This window comes from Silurus aristotelis (assembly GCF_946808225.1).
Source record: "Silurus aristotelis genome assembly, chromosome: 29".
Taxonomy (NCBI): Eukaryota; Metazoa; Chordata; class Actinopteri; order Siluriformes; family Siluridae; genus Silurus; species Silurus aristotelis.
Window position 1 is genome coordinate 2,398,754 of NC_139602.1, and position 16,020 is coordinate 2,414,773.

Below are 16,020 nucleotides of genomic sequence, written 5' to 3' on the forward strand. Positions count from 1 at the left end.
ACTAATCAAGAAAGGCAAATAAATATGCAAAATATATGTAATGAATATGTAAATATGTAATAAATATATAATGTTGTTGTTTTTTTGTTTTTTTGCAGGAATGCATAAAGATCAACAAAAGTTTCGCAAACAGGTCAAACACTGTTCAGTGAAATGAAACAACAATAAAAATAAATATATAAATAAAAGCAATACATACGGTCCGTGTTTCGGAGTTTCCAGGTTTGCGGACCACCTGCGTTTCCTGCTCTTCTGCTTCCCGCATTCGGCGACCAGAACCAGGCAGAGGATGAGGACCAGCAGGTAGTTAATATAAGGCATGATGCGGGTTTGATGAGGAATCTGCCTCGGTGTGTGAACTCTCCACCCTCAGCATGGTAATATTCCCATTCCGCACTCGCTACTCACACGCATCTCTCATCTCTCTCTCATCTGTCTGTCCATAAGAGGCTGTGTGTGTGTGTGTGTGTGTGTGTGTGTGTGTGTTGCTTCCCGCTGTTCCTGGTCCCTGCTCTCCGATTGGCTCTCTGTGCTGCTGAACAGTGGACACAGAATGTGTGTGTGTGAGAGAGAGAGCTATAGAAAGAGAGAAAGAGAAAGATGGGGAGGGATAGAGAGAAAAAGAGGGGGGAGTGTTGAGAAAGAGGTAGAGAGAGACAAATGGAGAGAAAAAGAGAGGGGTAGTGTGAGGGAGGGTGAGAGAAAGAGAGAGAGTTATGGAGAAAGATGAAGAGAAAGAGAGGGAGAAAGAGAGGGAGACTTAAGAAAAATTCAAGTTATAATGGATGATTTGGATATTGAATACAAATTCTGTATTTCTTGAAGTGTAGGTTGTCGATTGTGTTACATTTTTGTGTCATTTTATCACTCAACAGAATCTTTTTGGGATCTTGAAGAATCTTTTGGTTGAAAATGAGAATAAACATCAAAGCACTACAGAATTCTCCAATCCAGTTGCTCAGAATTTGTCCATATTCTATAAAAAAAACAAAAACAACAACAACAATCTGACCATAATATCAACCGTATGTTTGTTCCTACTGTTTTTTTAACACCTTATGAGCGTTTTGTAATTCAAGCAGTTTTTTTCCCACAACATTAAATTTAACAACTACAGTGAGGAAAATAAGTATTTGAACACCCTGCTATTTTGCAAGTTCTTCCACTTAGAAATCATGGAGGGGTCTGAAATTGTCATCGTAGGTGCATGTCCACTGTGAGAGACATAATCTAAAAAAAAAAATCCAGAAATCACAATATATGATTTTTAAACTATTTATTTGTATGATACAGCTGCAAATAAGTATTTGAACACCTGTCTATCAGCTAGAATTCTGACCCTCAAAGACCTGTTAGTCTGCCTTTAAAATGTCCACCTCCACTACATTTATTATCCTAAATTAGATGCACCTGTTTGAGGTCGTTAGCTGCATAAAGACACCTGTCCACCCCATACAATCAGTAAGACTCCAACTACTAACATGGCCAAGACCAAAGAGCTGTCCAAAGACACTAAAGACAAAATTGTACACCTCCACAAGGCTGGAAAGGGCTACGGGGAAATTGCCAAGCAGCTTGGTGAAAAAAGGTCCACTGTTGGAGCAATCATTAGAAAATGGAAGAAGCTAAACATGACTGTCAATCTCCCTCGGACTGGGGCTCCATGCAAGATCTCACCTCGTAGGGTCTCAATGATCCTGAGGAAGGTGAGAAATCAGCCCAGAACTACACGGGAGGAGCTGGTCAATGACCTGAAAAGAGCTGGGAGCACCGTTTCCAAGGTTACTGTTGGTAATACACTAAGACGTCATGGTTTGAAATCATGCATGGCACGGAAGGTTCCCCTGCTTAAACCAGCACATGTCCAGGCACATCTTAAGTTTGCCAATGACCATTTGGATGATCCAGAGGAGTCATGGGAGAAAGTCATGTGGTCAGATGAGACCAAAATAGAACTTTTGGGTCATAATTCCACTAAACGTGTTTGGAGGAAGAAGAATGATGAGTACCATCCCAAGAACACCATCCCTACTGTGAAGCATGGGGGTGGTAGCATCATGCTTTGGGGGTGTTTTTCTGCACATGGGACAGGGCAACTGCACTGTATTAAGGAGAGGATGACCGAGGCCATGTATTGCGAGATTTTGGGGAACAACCTCCTTCCCTCAGTTAGAGCATTGAAGATGGGTCGAGGCTGGGTCCTCCAACATGACAATGACCCGAAGCACACAGCCAGGATAACCAAGGAGTGGCTCTGTAAGAAGCATATCAAGGTTCTGGCGTGGCCTAGCCAGTCTCCAGACCTAAACCAATAGAGAATCTTCGGAGGGAGCTCAAACTCCGTGTTTCCCAGCGACAGGCCAGAAACCTGACTGATCTAGAGAAGATCTAGAGTGGGCCAAAATCCCTCCTGCAGTGTGTGCAAACCTGGTGAAAAACTACAGGAAACGTTTGACCTTTTTAATTGCAAACAAAGGCTACTGTACCAAATATTAACATTGACTTTCTCAGGTGTTCAAATACTTATTTGCAGCTGTATCATACAAATAAATAGTTTAAAAATCATACATTGTGATTTCTGGATTTTTTTTTTTAGATTATGTCTCTCACAGTGGACATGCACCTACGATGACAATTTCAGACCCCTCCATGATTTCTAAGTGGGAGAACTTGCAAAATAGCAGAGTGTTCAAATACTTATTTTCCTCACTGTATATTTATATCACAGACGTCAAAGAGGTGCATCCTTCAGCATCCAACATGATCATAAAAGAGGTCTGTTGTTCCTGTGGAGGAAAATTAGAAAAGTTATTTCAAATAGTGCCGTGGCGGAAATACTATAAGGCCAAAAGTTTGTGGACACCTGACCATAATTTTGTTTTTCCATCCCTATTTGCTGTTATTCAATAGGGTTCTTTAATAGGGTTTGGACGTTCATGATCTAAGGTTTTAAAGAGTTTCCTAGTTCAAATGAGAACATTTCAAGCTTCCACATTAAAACACATCCTATACTTTGTTCAACAGTCTAAAGAAGAACCACAAACGTCTGGAAAAGTCAAACGTCCCAATAATTTTTTTGTGTTTGCGAAACAAAAACCGTGTCAGAAAGTGCTGATTAGCATCTCGCCCCCTGCTCTCGAGCGATATATTTTTTTTTCTCCAAACACTGCAACCACGATGTAATCAGGTCTTATGAAAAAGGCGCACCTACATTCTTGAGTGCTTACAAACCCAGAAGACTTTTGAATTCCACACAGAAAATTGATTCATTCATCAAAAAAACAAAAAATCAGTGAAGCCAAACTGAGAGCTGCTCCTTGGAGCAACTTTACATTACAATGTTTCACTTAAAAAAAAAAAAACAACAACAACAACAACAAAAAAACAAAAACAGAGACCGATAATTCTATTCTCCATTTTAATTTGTTAAGTCATATAATAGCTTTTACAGCACATACCTCAGATTAGATCCAAGCTCTCTTTCTGTCTCGAGATTATATATATAAATTTCAGTCAATAACATAAAACTTGGTCACAATTAAAAAGACTATACGTAAACTGACAGTCTGTCTGAACCCTTACTATAGGACACTTCAGTAACCGTGTGTGTGTGTGTGTGTGTGTGTGTGTGTGTGTGTTATCATTAATCAAGCGCATACAGTTTCGCGCAAACTTCTCTAAATCTAACACACTTTAATGTACTTCCTGATGAACGCTAAAATGGGGTGCAACTCAATAAAAGTGTATTTTTTACTTTCGTTTTTTTTTTGGTTTTTTTTACCCAATCAAAAGCACATGCAGCTGAAGTCCTTTATCGTGTTTACAGATCATAACATATATTATCTTTTTCAAACTGGACATAAAAAAAAAAAATTATAATCATTATGTACAGGAATGCAATATTGCTAGAAACCAGTGTTTTTTTTTGTATCTATTGTGTGTGTGTGTACTGTAACAGAAGCTACGTCTCTTCCAACAATAATTCTATTCGTTAGTGGCTGACTTGCATTTGAAAACTCCGCCCCCACCACAGCCCTGATAAAACCCCACCCACGCTGCAATGCTCTGCTGGATTATATTAGTTCGCCAGTTTTCCGCACGTTTTTCCCAATTTGTCCGGCGATCTCATAAAAACAAAGTGCGTCGTTAGGGTTGCCAATCCAAACAAAAGCACCCCGTAAAAGCAGTAAAACAGGACATGAGTTGTTCGGTGGATCAATTTGGAATGACTCGCAAATTAAACTCTCTGATATGAGAAGCCCCGCCCCCTCACCTATCGACGCATGAGTATGAATGTGAATTAAAATATGTATGTCTGACCTTTAGGCAAATTTATAGGTAAAAACAAATTTTTTTTTTTACCCAACATAAATGATAAAATCGGACATTGTGTTGTAGAGAAAAATCCAGCAACCGACTCTGCCGCTGCCATCAAGCAGTTCCTGACCTCACAACTTCGAGGACGATTATTCGAGGTATCAGAAAAACCTGCTTCGAAGTTATAGTTGCCTAACTTGCTGATTTAATATTTAAAAAATAATTGATAATTTTCCAAATCATTTACTACATACAACTGCAGTGAAACAATCGAGCCATAAGCAATGCAAACAGAATTCTGAATAAAAACAAAAACAAAACAGGGGGCCAGATTGTGTGAACGACAATATAATGGGCCTTGTTCATCCATCATAAATTAAGTCAGCGTAAATGTTTCTCGCCAAACCGACCTCAAAAATTGAAGCATTTCGTTAACGCCGGTTAAAATTGATCGGGATTCGGGTCGAGTCTCTCTTTGAGTAAATCTAATAAATAAAAATAGAACTTGAAATAAAATTGGATTGGACCGATTAGGTGTAGCGCAATGTGCCCCGGGAAAACCGTAACGCCTGAACAGGAAGTTCCAGTCTTTCATGCATTTCCAACACGTTTTAGTCGTTTGTCTAAATATAGCAGATACTCGTTTCGCTTTTCTAAAAGTTTTTGCTGCCCTTCTGCTTTGGTATGAGTGGCATTGCTGAGGACATAAGTGGCAGCTGGGAGGTGGTAGAGGTTAGCGGCAGTTTTAGTCGTAGCGCAAGTGTTGTTTTTTGTTTTATGCCGGTCAGAGCTCGAAGTCGAACTTGTAGTCCTGGGCCAGGTAGATCCTGCGGAAGACGAGGGCGGCGAGAGCCAGCGTGAGCAGGACGATGAGGACGGCCGAGCCTGTGTGGCTGGCGTCTTGCTGGGCTGCTGCGGGGAATGTTGGGAACGCGGGCCGACGCTGGGGCTGGTTCTGGTTCCGGTTCTGAGTGCGCCGCTGTCGAGGGCTGAGGGGCCGGGAGCTGGGCGCAGCGGGAACGGGAGCGGGAGCGGAGACGGATTCGGACGACGGCTCGGCCTAAAGGGAAAGAAACACAGTTATGTCTTATGGAGCGACAAAAAATATTCAAAGTGCCTTGGCACTGATCTACAAGTCTCACTGAATCTCATTAAATATCTCATTAAGTGTTCGACTCGAGCTTGAGACGCAACGCCAACGGGGAGACAAATACGTCTTTTCAAACGAATTCGTGTGGACGTGGTCACGCTGAAAGGCGTCCCAGAAAAATGATCAGAACCATCATGTAGACTCATGCCTCCGTTTCAATTGTATTATCATATGGTAATGTACAGTGTAATAAAGGCTCGTTCTAGGAATCAGTCTAGGAGGATTTGAGCTCCTAATTTGCAGTATCACTTGAAAACACGTCCTCTTTCGCTTCTCTCATTAAGCAGACGGACACGAGACGTCCAAAAACCAAAAGAAAATGACCATATTATCATTGCAGAATAATCCAGGACGTGTCATGCACATGATTGCGGGTCACGTGTTAACATAATCGACAGCTATTTACTTAAAAAAATTAAAAGTAAAATACGCAGGAAATATGTACGTTTATAAATTCATGGCAAATGTAATCACAAAGCGGTTCTGTTTAAACCGTCGCTTTGTCTCGCTGACCTCATGTAGGCAAGCGAGTGGAGTGTAATAAACACCCCGTTAACACGGACACCTTCGGGTTTCATTTACCTGTGAAGCACAAAACTCGCTTCGGGGTGATGAATGGATTTCTCTGAAAAAAAAAAAGGGGGTCACGCTAGCTCGAGCTTGAAAAGAAAAATAGAAACGAGGCCTGGAGCATATTGCTGCCCTCTATAAATAAACCCACTCGCTCATAGAGAATGGTTTTCTATTTGGGAGAAGGTTTGGAAAATGTCTGGAGTGCAGCACACCTGAATGTGATCTATAGAAAAGATTTTTCTCTCTTGAAAGAGAAAAATGGTAGAACTCGAAAGCTTTAGAGGGGATGATGATGACTAATCCATCATCTAATTTAACAACACATATCACCGAGCAGCTCCACAGAGAGAACCTATAAGAATTTGGAAATTCATGTTTAGTCCACATTTGCTGTTGTAAGAACCTTAAATTATGGTCAGATGTTCCACTAGATTTTGTGGAGATTCATCCACAAGAGTGTTAATAAATCTCGGATCGCTGCTGAAGTTGAATCTAATCTAATCTAATCTGTGTTCCTGTAGTCTCAGTTACCAGTTGCTGTCCAACAGGAATCAAACCCGATAGGTTCTTCTGCCTTGGAAGCCTGATCTGCTTCACGATTTGATGTGTTGCGCTTTTTGACATGCTTTTCTGCTAATCACGGGTGTAAAGAGTGGCTATTCGAATTTGCGGAATCCGATCTCTCTCATCGGCATGCCGCTTAGACCTGACCAATCGGAAATCTATAATGTGAGTAGTAACACAATCAAACGTGGACGTCTAAAGCCTACTTTTGGAACCATGCCTCGAAGTGACATTACCACCTACAGACTGGTGTTTCCATGGTAACCAATTAAACAAACAGTGCTCATTTGGCATATATCCATTACAGCACAGTGAAATTCTTTCCATCTAAGCATTTGTAAGAAGTTAAAGCAAATAGGTTTAAGGGCCTTGCTCGAGGGCCCAACCGTGTCAGCTTGGAGGTGCTGGGACTCAAACATGGGACCTTCTGATTAGTAACCCTAGTAGCCCTTACAAACCGGTAGGTTGATTTCCAGCCACCGTAATAGACCTTCTAAAACGTTCATTCTAATACGGAACACTAATAATCGCCACAAAAGGCTGATCGGGTGCCCTACTGAGACGTTCCTAATAAAACGCCTGTAGCTGGATTACGTGTTTAATCGTGAACTGGAGTGTAAACAGCTTTCCGAAGCAATTAGCATTGATCTCTGTCATGCTTTTTAAGGCATGCTGAGCGTTTCAGAGGCCTCCCGCTTAGATGCCTTTAATTGACTTCAACATGTTTAGGGACTGAGAACTGGGAGGGAGGACGGGTTTTAACGGGATCCGATCTGGTTCACGAGAAGAAGAAAAAAAATAAACAAAACAAGAAAATAGAGTGAAGAGAGGATGTCAGAAAAGTTCTGAACGTCTGCCATGGGAAAAGACATCACGCACAATACGGCTGCTGTAATCGGTAGCAACAGGGAGCAACTATACGGAGCAGTGCTTTCAGGCAATTTCATGCGCGGATGAAGAAAGTAGGGGTCGGGTCTGTTTTATTACCCAGTCAGAATAAGTGTATGATTTTTGTTTGAACTCCGATATACCCAGATACGCCCATAACCCTGTCGCCGGTTCACCACTGTTCCTTACTCAGGTCACTTTTGATAGATACTGACCACTGCAGACCAGGAACAGCCACAAGACCTGCAGTTTTGAAAATGCTCTGACCAAGTCGTCTAGATGTCACAATTTAAATCTGTACGCTTGCCCATTTTTCCTGCTTCTAACATGTCAACATTGCAGACAAAATGTTCATTTGCTCCCTAATATATCAGTGTTATTCACTTATAAATACAGCCTGTTTTGAAGCGTGTGGCCTCCAGGGGGCGAGTGGGAACAAAACGTTTTCATCCACCTGTTCAGCCTGAGCTGTAGCGTCGCTGTCCTGGATCTCTGACGTGGCGCCCGGGTCCTGCTGGTTAGCGCTCGCCGGCTCTTCACTCTCGCTGGTGGCGGACGACCTACTGGACTCGGCCTGTGCAAAAAAAACAAAAAAAAAAAACATTGAAGACATTTCTGCTCACTCATCCATAAGCGTTGTAGTAAAGTCAGGTAATGATGTACAGTAGTTGAGGTGGTCTGGTTCAGTGCTTTATAGCTGGAGATATTTCGATCCATTCCATATAATTTACATCTTCATGTAGCTTGCTTTGTGCACAGGTTCTGGTCTCTTAGTCCGAACGGAACATTTCACGCGTCCCACACAATTGTGAGCGTCCAACTTTTTCATACAGGTGAACGTACCTTAAAACTGATCTGCTGTGCTAGTTGCTGAGCCTGAGGGTCCACGGGTTGGCGTTCGCTCTCTGGAGTCAGCGCCAGCAGAGCTGTACGCATGGAGCAACCGCACATCTCGCAGCAGAAGTCCTGAGACCTGAAAGCACAATCACATGAACATGAAAGATCTACGAGAGAATTCAAAATACATTTAAATTCTTTGGATGACAAGATTACAATAAAATGTAAAAAATAACAATGAGGGATGTTGGTCCTCAAGATCATGACGTCTTCTACAAGTAGATCTTCGGTTCGGTATAAAGCTCATACCGAGACTGCACTGTCCACAGTATTGGGACACCAGACTTTTCCAACCATGTGTGGTTCTTCCTCAAACTGTTACCACAAACCTGGAGGTGCACAATTGTATCGCTGTGTCCATGTGCACAAAGCGAGCTCCTCGAAGATACGCTTTCCACAGGTTTGATTTCAGGAATTTTTCAAAATGGAAACTTTCCATGAAAATTAACGGGAATAAACTGGGAATTTACAAAATAACAGTTGAGCCTATAGCAGGGGAAATTGTAGTTGATGAAAAAAGTAGTTGATGAAAATGTAGCTATTTCAGAATTTCTTCCTGGTTGCTGAGGCCACGCCCCCTACATGCAATGCACATTCCTCCATAACGTAACGCACATCAGTTCTTGAATCCTGCGCGTCAAAAAAATGCCCGTCTTGCCGATATACGTTTAAACCTTCCTACAAACAAAATCATACTAACAATTCAATCAAAAGCCCAAATGTTTCGATGTGTTTTTATATGATACGGTTTATATACATTTTACCAAATTTCAAACGAATTCCAATAAATTCCCGAGATTTTCCGCCCCTTTTCCAACCCTAATTTTCAGAGGCCTTTTTCAAACCCTATTGAACACCTTTGGGATGAAACACAATCAGTACCTGACTTAACTAACATCCTTGTAGCGAATCTCCACAAAATCTAGTGGAAAATCTTCCCAGAAGAACAAGTGAATACTAAAGTTAGAATACAAATCTAATGGTCAGGTGTCCACAAACGTTTGCCCAAACAGTCAGGGGTTTTCTCATCAGCCAATCTCCAGGTGTTAATTAGACGGCTTTGTTTGTTCGCTCGGTGTTAATAGCTGATTGGTCTTCGTCTACATTCTCCGGTTCAGACTTGGGATTGAACTGTAGCTCCTATATAAATGCTGCATGCCCACACATGCCAGATTTTCGAAGCTTTCTGATAATGACTTTGAATCTCTCGGGGGCGTTCGGTACACATCCCTAACATATGGTAAGGAAGGAAAATCTTGAAACGGCTTTAAGAATAGACACACTCGTTTGTTGCGCCATTGAGACTAAATACCAACGAACCTTCATGCAAAAATTCTTCCTTTCGCTCGCACGTGCGTTCTTTCTTTCGCTCGCGCGTGCGTGCGTTCTTCCTTTCGCTCGCGCGTTCTTCCTTTCCCGCGCACGTTCTTTTGTTCTTTAGCTCGCACGTTCTTTCGTCCTTCCGCTCACACGTTCGGTCTTCCTGCCTTTCGCTTGTTCGATCTTCCTTTCTCTTGCTCGCTCATTCTTTCCTCCTTACACTCAATTGTTCTTCGTTTCTTTTCGCTCATTCCTTCCTCCCTTCGCTTGCACGTTCGTTCTTCCTTTCATTGGTTCTTTTGTCTGTTAGTTCGTTCTTTTATCCATTCTTTTGTCTATTTCTTCATATCTTTTGTTGGTTGTTTCACCCTTTTGCCTGTTCATTGTTCCGTTGTTCGCTCTCGCGTCTATATCCGCTTTCATCCAGTTATTCTTTCTTTTGTCTATTCATTCATTCATTTGCTCATTCTTTTGTTTGTTCTTTAATTCAATTCTTACAGTGTTTCATTCGATCTTCTTGCTTCTTTCACTCTATTTCCTTAATTCTTAAAAGAAAAAACACAGACGTACTTGACTAGCATTCGCTCTTCAAAATCGGGGTCCAAAGTTCGTTTCGCACGTCAGCTACAAAGCTTCCAAAGACCTCCAGTTGAAGCTGCTTCACACAACATGAACTATTGCTTTAATAATGGAAGATGTTTGTACAATGCCCCCGTATGCTTTGTGGCTGTGATTGAAAGAAACTTTGATCTGCTTTGCCCTAAAACTGACATAAAGAGAATGTTTTTACGCATAAAAAAAAAGAAGAACTGAATATCAGGACGATTCATTCTGAGTGCGAATTAATACAAGATTTGTACCTTTACGCAGGGACGAGACAGTACCGTCTCAGACCCGAAACAGAAACACGATAATGATCCGCCTCATTACCGTCTCATTACCAGCCTGCAATCAGATGCCTTTAAACCTCCAGTAATCTGGTGTAACCCTCATCACCTCATTCACTACCTCACATCTACTGCAACTCGCTCACAGCTACTCAAATAAAAACGTCTGGCTTTTTTATTTTGCTTATGTTAAACAAACAGGCCTTAGATTTCCAACAGTGCTGAGCGTTATGACTATTAAAAACTGTATGCAGAATGGCAACTGAGAGAGAGAGAGAGAGAGAGAGAGAGAGAGAGAGAGAGAGAGAGAAAGAGAGAGAAAGAGAGAGAGAGAGAGAGAAATAAATATATTTTCCCCAAAATGTAGGAGTTTGTTGTTGATTTACATGATCACTTTATGTGAACAAATATGTTTTGACAACACTGTACCACAGTCGTGAGAGAGACACAGAGAGAGAGTGCAGAGAGTGTGAGAGACAGAAGAGAAATGCAGAGAAACAGAGAAAGAGAAAGAATGATGGACAGAAAAAAAACAGAGAGAAAAAGACAGACAAAGAGAGCAAGAGAGACAGAAAACAATGACAGGCACACACACACACACACAGAGAGAGAGAGAGAGAGAGAGAGAGAGAGAGAGAGAGAGAGAGAGAGAGAGAGAGAGAATAAAAGAGAGACATACAAAGAAACAATGAGAGGGAGAGAGAAAAAGAGACTTACTGAGAAACAATAAGACACAGAGAGATAGATAGACAGAGACAGAAAGTGCGAGAAAGTGAGAGACACTGAGAAACAATAAAGCAACGAGAGCGAGAGAGAGATACAGAAAAACCATAAGTGTGTGTGAGAGAGAGAGAGAGAGAGAGAGAGAAAGAGATAGAAAGAGAGGATAAACACATAATCCCTTCCCGTTTATATTTATAAGACTGTTGTTTATTTGTTCATTTATTTATATGTAGTGTATTTGTTCTTTTTGTGAGTTGATGCTTTGACAATGCTGAAAACACAACCAGAGAGAGAGAGAGAGAGAGAGAGAGAGAGAGAGAGAGAGAGAGAGAGAGAGAGAGAAGAGAGAGAGAGCGAGAGAGAGAGAGAGAGAGAGAGAGAGAGAGAGAGAGAGAGAGAGAGAGAGAGAGAGAGAGAGAGAGTTAGAGTTAGAGTTAAAGAGAGAGATGAATTCTTACTTTTTGGCCAGGGCTTTCCTTTCTTCTGGAGTGTAATCCAGTGATCCTATGGCCCCCTCTCCTTTAGTCGGCATGAACCCAATAATCGCTATTAAAGCTGTCCGGACTGCAACACACACACACACACACACACACACACACAAAGCAAAAGTCACGACACATCCTGACACAAAGACTGAAAATGTGTCACACTGTATTAGCCGAGGACAGAACGGGCTCCCCAGAGGACAACACGCAGCGCTGCATGTGGTGTTACATAACGTCTCATAATGCTGCGCTTTCGGTCTCAAACAGGATTCTGAAGACAGCCTCGTGTCTGGAGGAGTTAGAACACGGCTTCTCAAAGTGGTCTGAGGCTCAGTCAAGGAAATCTGACATCCAAACCTGCTCCAGCATCACAATGTGCACAGCTCCATGAAGATATGCTGTACATGGGTTGGAGGGGAAGATCTACGGCTAAAGAGCGCCAACCCTATTGAAGACCTTAGGGATGAATTATAACCACACCTCATCTCACCTACATCACAACACTTTTGTGGCTGAATGAATCGTACAAATCTCCACAAAATCGAGGGGAACGTCTCCCCAGAAAAGTGGAGCTTGTTATGGCTTTTTGAAAACACTCTCCATAGTGGATACATTTGACTGTGAAAACGGAGGCTATTGAAAATGACGGCGGGTTTTTAGCCAGTGCCGCGACGTTTAAAAGACAATAAAAAGTCAATAAAACGCCTGTCGTGCGTCTTACGTCATTTACAGGGACGTGAACGTTTACAGACGTGTGGATGAGCGACTTTTAGGAAACGATTCGAAAACGAAAGTGTGGATGCGGCGGGTTTTTCAGACGAAAACTTAATTTTCTAACACATTCGGATTGGTGAAGAAGTAGCTTTTGTTTTAGAATAAAATATATTGTTTACAAATTACAAACGCATGGGACAAAAGTATGGAATCAAAAATATTTTTCAATATTCAGTGTTCTTTTTTTCCATCCTAATCCAGACCTAAAAATCACTCAAATCAAATTTCATATTTTTCCAAAATGTGTAGGAACCTGATTATACCCCAGTCGTGCACAGACTGGTAATCTTTGTTGTTGTGAAATCAAAATATACTCGATGTGCTAAAGGCGTATGTCTGTGCAATTTTATCACCGCCGCCTCTACGGACAATTTCACCCGTGGTCCCCCGAACCCCAGATTGCATGAAATGACTGAACGGTTCGACACTGCAGTAAGATCCCATAAAAACGTTCCCATAAAGTCTAAGAGTCAATCAGACTACGGCCTCGCAATACTCGTAAATGGGCTCCATTCAAACCTCTGGGCCGCTGGGTTCTGTCACAAAAAAACCCTTATATCTCAAATAGATTTACAACCACAATTCCAAAAAATTGGGAATGCTGAGTAAAATGTAAATCTTGCAAATCTCATAAACCCATATATTATTCGCAATAGAATAGATATGAAACATTTAGGATCACATCTTCTGAACTGAGGAGACCAGTTGCTGAAGTTTTGGGAGTGGAAAGTTGTCTCGTGTGTATCTGATAAGAAGATTCTAGCTGCTCAACAGTTCTGGGTGTCCAATGTTGTGTTTTTAGGTTCATGATGCGCCAAATATTTTCGAATGTTGAAAGGTCTAGACTGAACCCAGCCATTAGGGGGGCACAAGCCAGTGCACTCTTAGTGCCGGTCCCAAGCCCGGGTAAATGGGGAGGGTTGCGTTAGGAAGGGCATCCAGCGTAAAACATGTGCCAAATCAAATATGCGGATCACAAATGAGAATTTCATACCGGATCGGTCGAGGCCCGGGTTAACAACGACCGCCACAGGTATCGTTAGCCGACAGGGTACCGGTGGAAATTGGGCTACTGTTGGCCGAAGGAGGAGAAGGAGAGGAGCAAGATGTCTACAGAGACGGCGGGAAAAGGAGCAGTGTAGGAGAGTAGAGGTTCGGGTTGGTACTTTAAATGTTGGTACTATGACGGGTAAAGGGAGAGAGGTAGCTGATATGATGGAGAGGAGAAAGGTAGATATGCTGTGTGTTCAGGAGACCAAGTGGAAAGGGAGTAAGGCCAGGAACATTGGAGGTGGGTTTAAACTGTTTTATCATGGTGTGGATGGAAAGAGAAATGGTGTAGGGGTGATTCTGAAGGAAGAGTACAGTAAGAGTGTAGTGGAGGTGAAGAGAGTTTCTGATAGGGTGATGATCGTGAAGGTGGAGGTTGAAGGGATGATGATAAATGTCATCAGTGCCTATGCTCCACAAGTTGGCTGTGAGATGGAGGAGAAGGAAAGATTCTGGAGTGAATTAGATGAAGTGGTAGATGGTGTACCTAGGAAAGAACGATTGGTGATTGGGGCAGACTTTAATGGGCATGTAGGTGAAGGGAACAGAGGTGATGAGGAGGTGATGGGTAGGTATGGTTTCAAGGAGAGGAATGTGGAAGGGCAGATGGTGGTAGATTTTGCTAAAAGGATGGAAATGGCAGTGGTGAACACGTATTTTAAGAAGAAGGAGGATCATAGGGTGACGTATATGAGTGGAGGAAGGTGCACACAGGTGGATTATGTTCTGTGTAGGAGATGCCACCTGAAGGAGATTGGAGACTGTAAGGTGTTGGCGGGGGACAGTGTAGCTAGACAGCATCGGATGGTGGTCTGTAGGATGGTTTTGGAGGCGAAGAAGAAGAGGAGGAAAGTAAGGATTGAAAGAAGAATAAGATGGTGGAAACTGAAGGAGGAAGAGTGTAGTGTGAGGTTCAGGGAAGAGGTCAGACAGGGGCTTGGTGGTGGTGAAGAGGTGCCGGATGATTGGGCAACTACTGCAGGAGCGATGAGGGAGGCAGCTAGAAAAGTACTTGGTGTGACATCTGGAAATAGAAAGCAAGACAAGGAGACGTGGTGGTGGAATGAGGAAGTGCAGGAGAGCATTAGGGGAAAGAGGTTGGCAAAACAGAAGTGGGATCGACAGAGTGATGAGAAAAGTAGGCAGGAGTACAAGGAGATGCGGCAGCAGGTAAAAAGGGATGTGGCGAAAGCCAAGGAAAAGGCATATGAGGAGCTGTATAAGAGGTTGGACACTAAGGAAGGAGAAAAGGATTTGTACCGATTGGCCAGGCAGAGGGACCGAGCTGGGAAGGATGTACTGCAAGTTAGAGCAATAAAGGATGGAGAGGGAAATGTGTTGACTAATGAGGAGAGTGTGTTGAGAAGATGGAGGGAGTATTTTGAGCAGCTGATGAATGAGGAAAATCAGAGAGAGAGAAGGTTGGAGGATGTGGAGTTGGTGAAGCAGGATGTAGATAGGATTAGTAAGGAGGAAGTGGGAGCAGCAATTAAGAGGATGAAGAATGGAAAGTCGGTTGGACCAGATGACATACCGGTAGAAGCGTGGAGATGTTTAGGAGAGATGGCAGTGGAGTTTTTAACCAGATTGTTTAACAGGATTCTGGAAGGGGAGAGAATGCCTGAGGAATGGAGAAGGAGTGTGCTGGTACCGATCTTTAAACATAAGGGAGATGTGCAGACCTGCAGTAACTACAGGGGAATTAAGTTGATCAGTCACACCATGAAGTTATGGGAAAGAGTAGTGGAAGCCAGGCTGAGAGAAGAGGTGACCATCTGTGAGCAACAGTATGGTTTCATGCCGAGGAAGAGCACCACAGATGCCTTATTTGCTTTGAGGATGTTGATGGAGAAGTATAGAGAAGGACAGAAGGAGCTGCATTGTGTATTTGTGGATTTAGAGAAAGCGTACGACAGGGTGCCGAGAGAGGAGTTGTGGTATTGTATGAGGAAGTCAGGTGTGTCAGAGAAGTATGTGAGGGTGGTGCAGAACATGTATGAGGACAGTGTGACGGCAGTGAAGTGTGCAGTAGGTACGACAGACTGGTTCAGGGTGAAGGTTGGACTGCATCAAGGATCGGCCCTGAGCCCTTTCCTGTTTGCAGTGGTGATGGACAGGTTGACGGACGAGGTCAGACAGGAGTCTCCCTGGACTATGATGTTTGCAGATGATATTGTGATTTGTGGTGAGAGTAGAGAGCAGGTTGAGAAGAGCCTGGAGAGGTGGAGATATGCGCTTGAGAGAAGGGGAATGAAAGTCAGTAGGAGTAAGACAGAGTACATGTGTGTGAATGAGAGGGAGGGCAGTGGAGTGATGCGGTTGCAGGGAGAAGAGGTGGAGAAGGTGGAGGAGTTCAGGTACCTGGGGTCAACAGTGCAAAGTAATGGAGAGT

The 16,020-nt window shown here is 42.8% G+C and overlaps 2 protein-coding genes across 2 annotated transcripts in view; both read right to left on the bottom strand.

Annotated features, from left to right (window-relative positions):
* The window catches only part of gabrr2b (gamma-aminobutyric acid type A receptor subunit rho2b), a 22,119-nt gene extending 17,559 nt beyond the window's left edge, over positions 1 to 4,560 (bottom strand). The window contains exons 1-2 of the mRNA XM_083535124.1: positions 2,711 to 4,560; positions 200 to 1,111 (exon numbers count right to left, since the gene is read on the bottom strand). Of these exons, the coding sequence (XP_083391250.1) occupies positions 200 to 321 (122 nt within the window). The 5' untranslated portion in view covers positions 322 to 1,111; positions 2,711 to 4,560. The remainder of the gene's footprint in view (positions 1 to 199; positions 1,112 to 2,710) is intronic.
* ube2j1 (ubiquitin-conjugating enzyme E2, J1) overlaps positions 3,405 to 16,020 on the bottom strand; it is a 26,859-nt gene continuing 14,243 nt past the window's right edge. Inside the window, exons 5-8 of the mRNA XM_083535165.1 lie at positions 11,778 to 11,883; positions 8,336 to 8,465; positions 7,947 to 8,066; positions 3,405 to 5,377 (exon numbers count right to left, since the gene is read on the bottom strand). Coding sequence (XP_083391291.1) covers positions 5,102 to 5,377; positions 7,947 to 8,066; positions 8,336 to 8,465; positions 11,778 to 11,883 — 632 coding nt within the window. The 3' untranslated portion in view covers positions 3,405 to 5,101. The remainder of the gene's footprint in view (positions 5,378 to 7,946; positions 8,067 to 8,335; positions 8,466 to 11,777; positions 11,884 to 16,020) is intronic.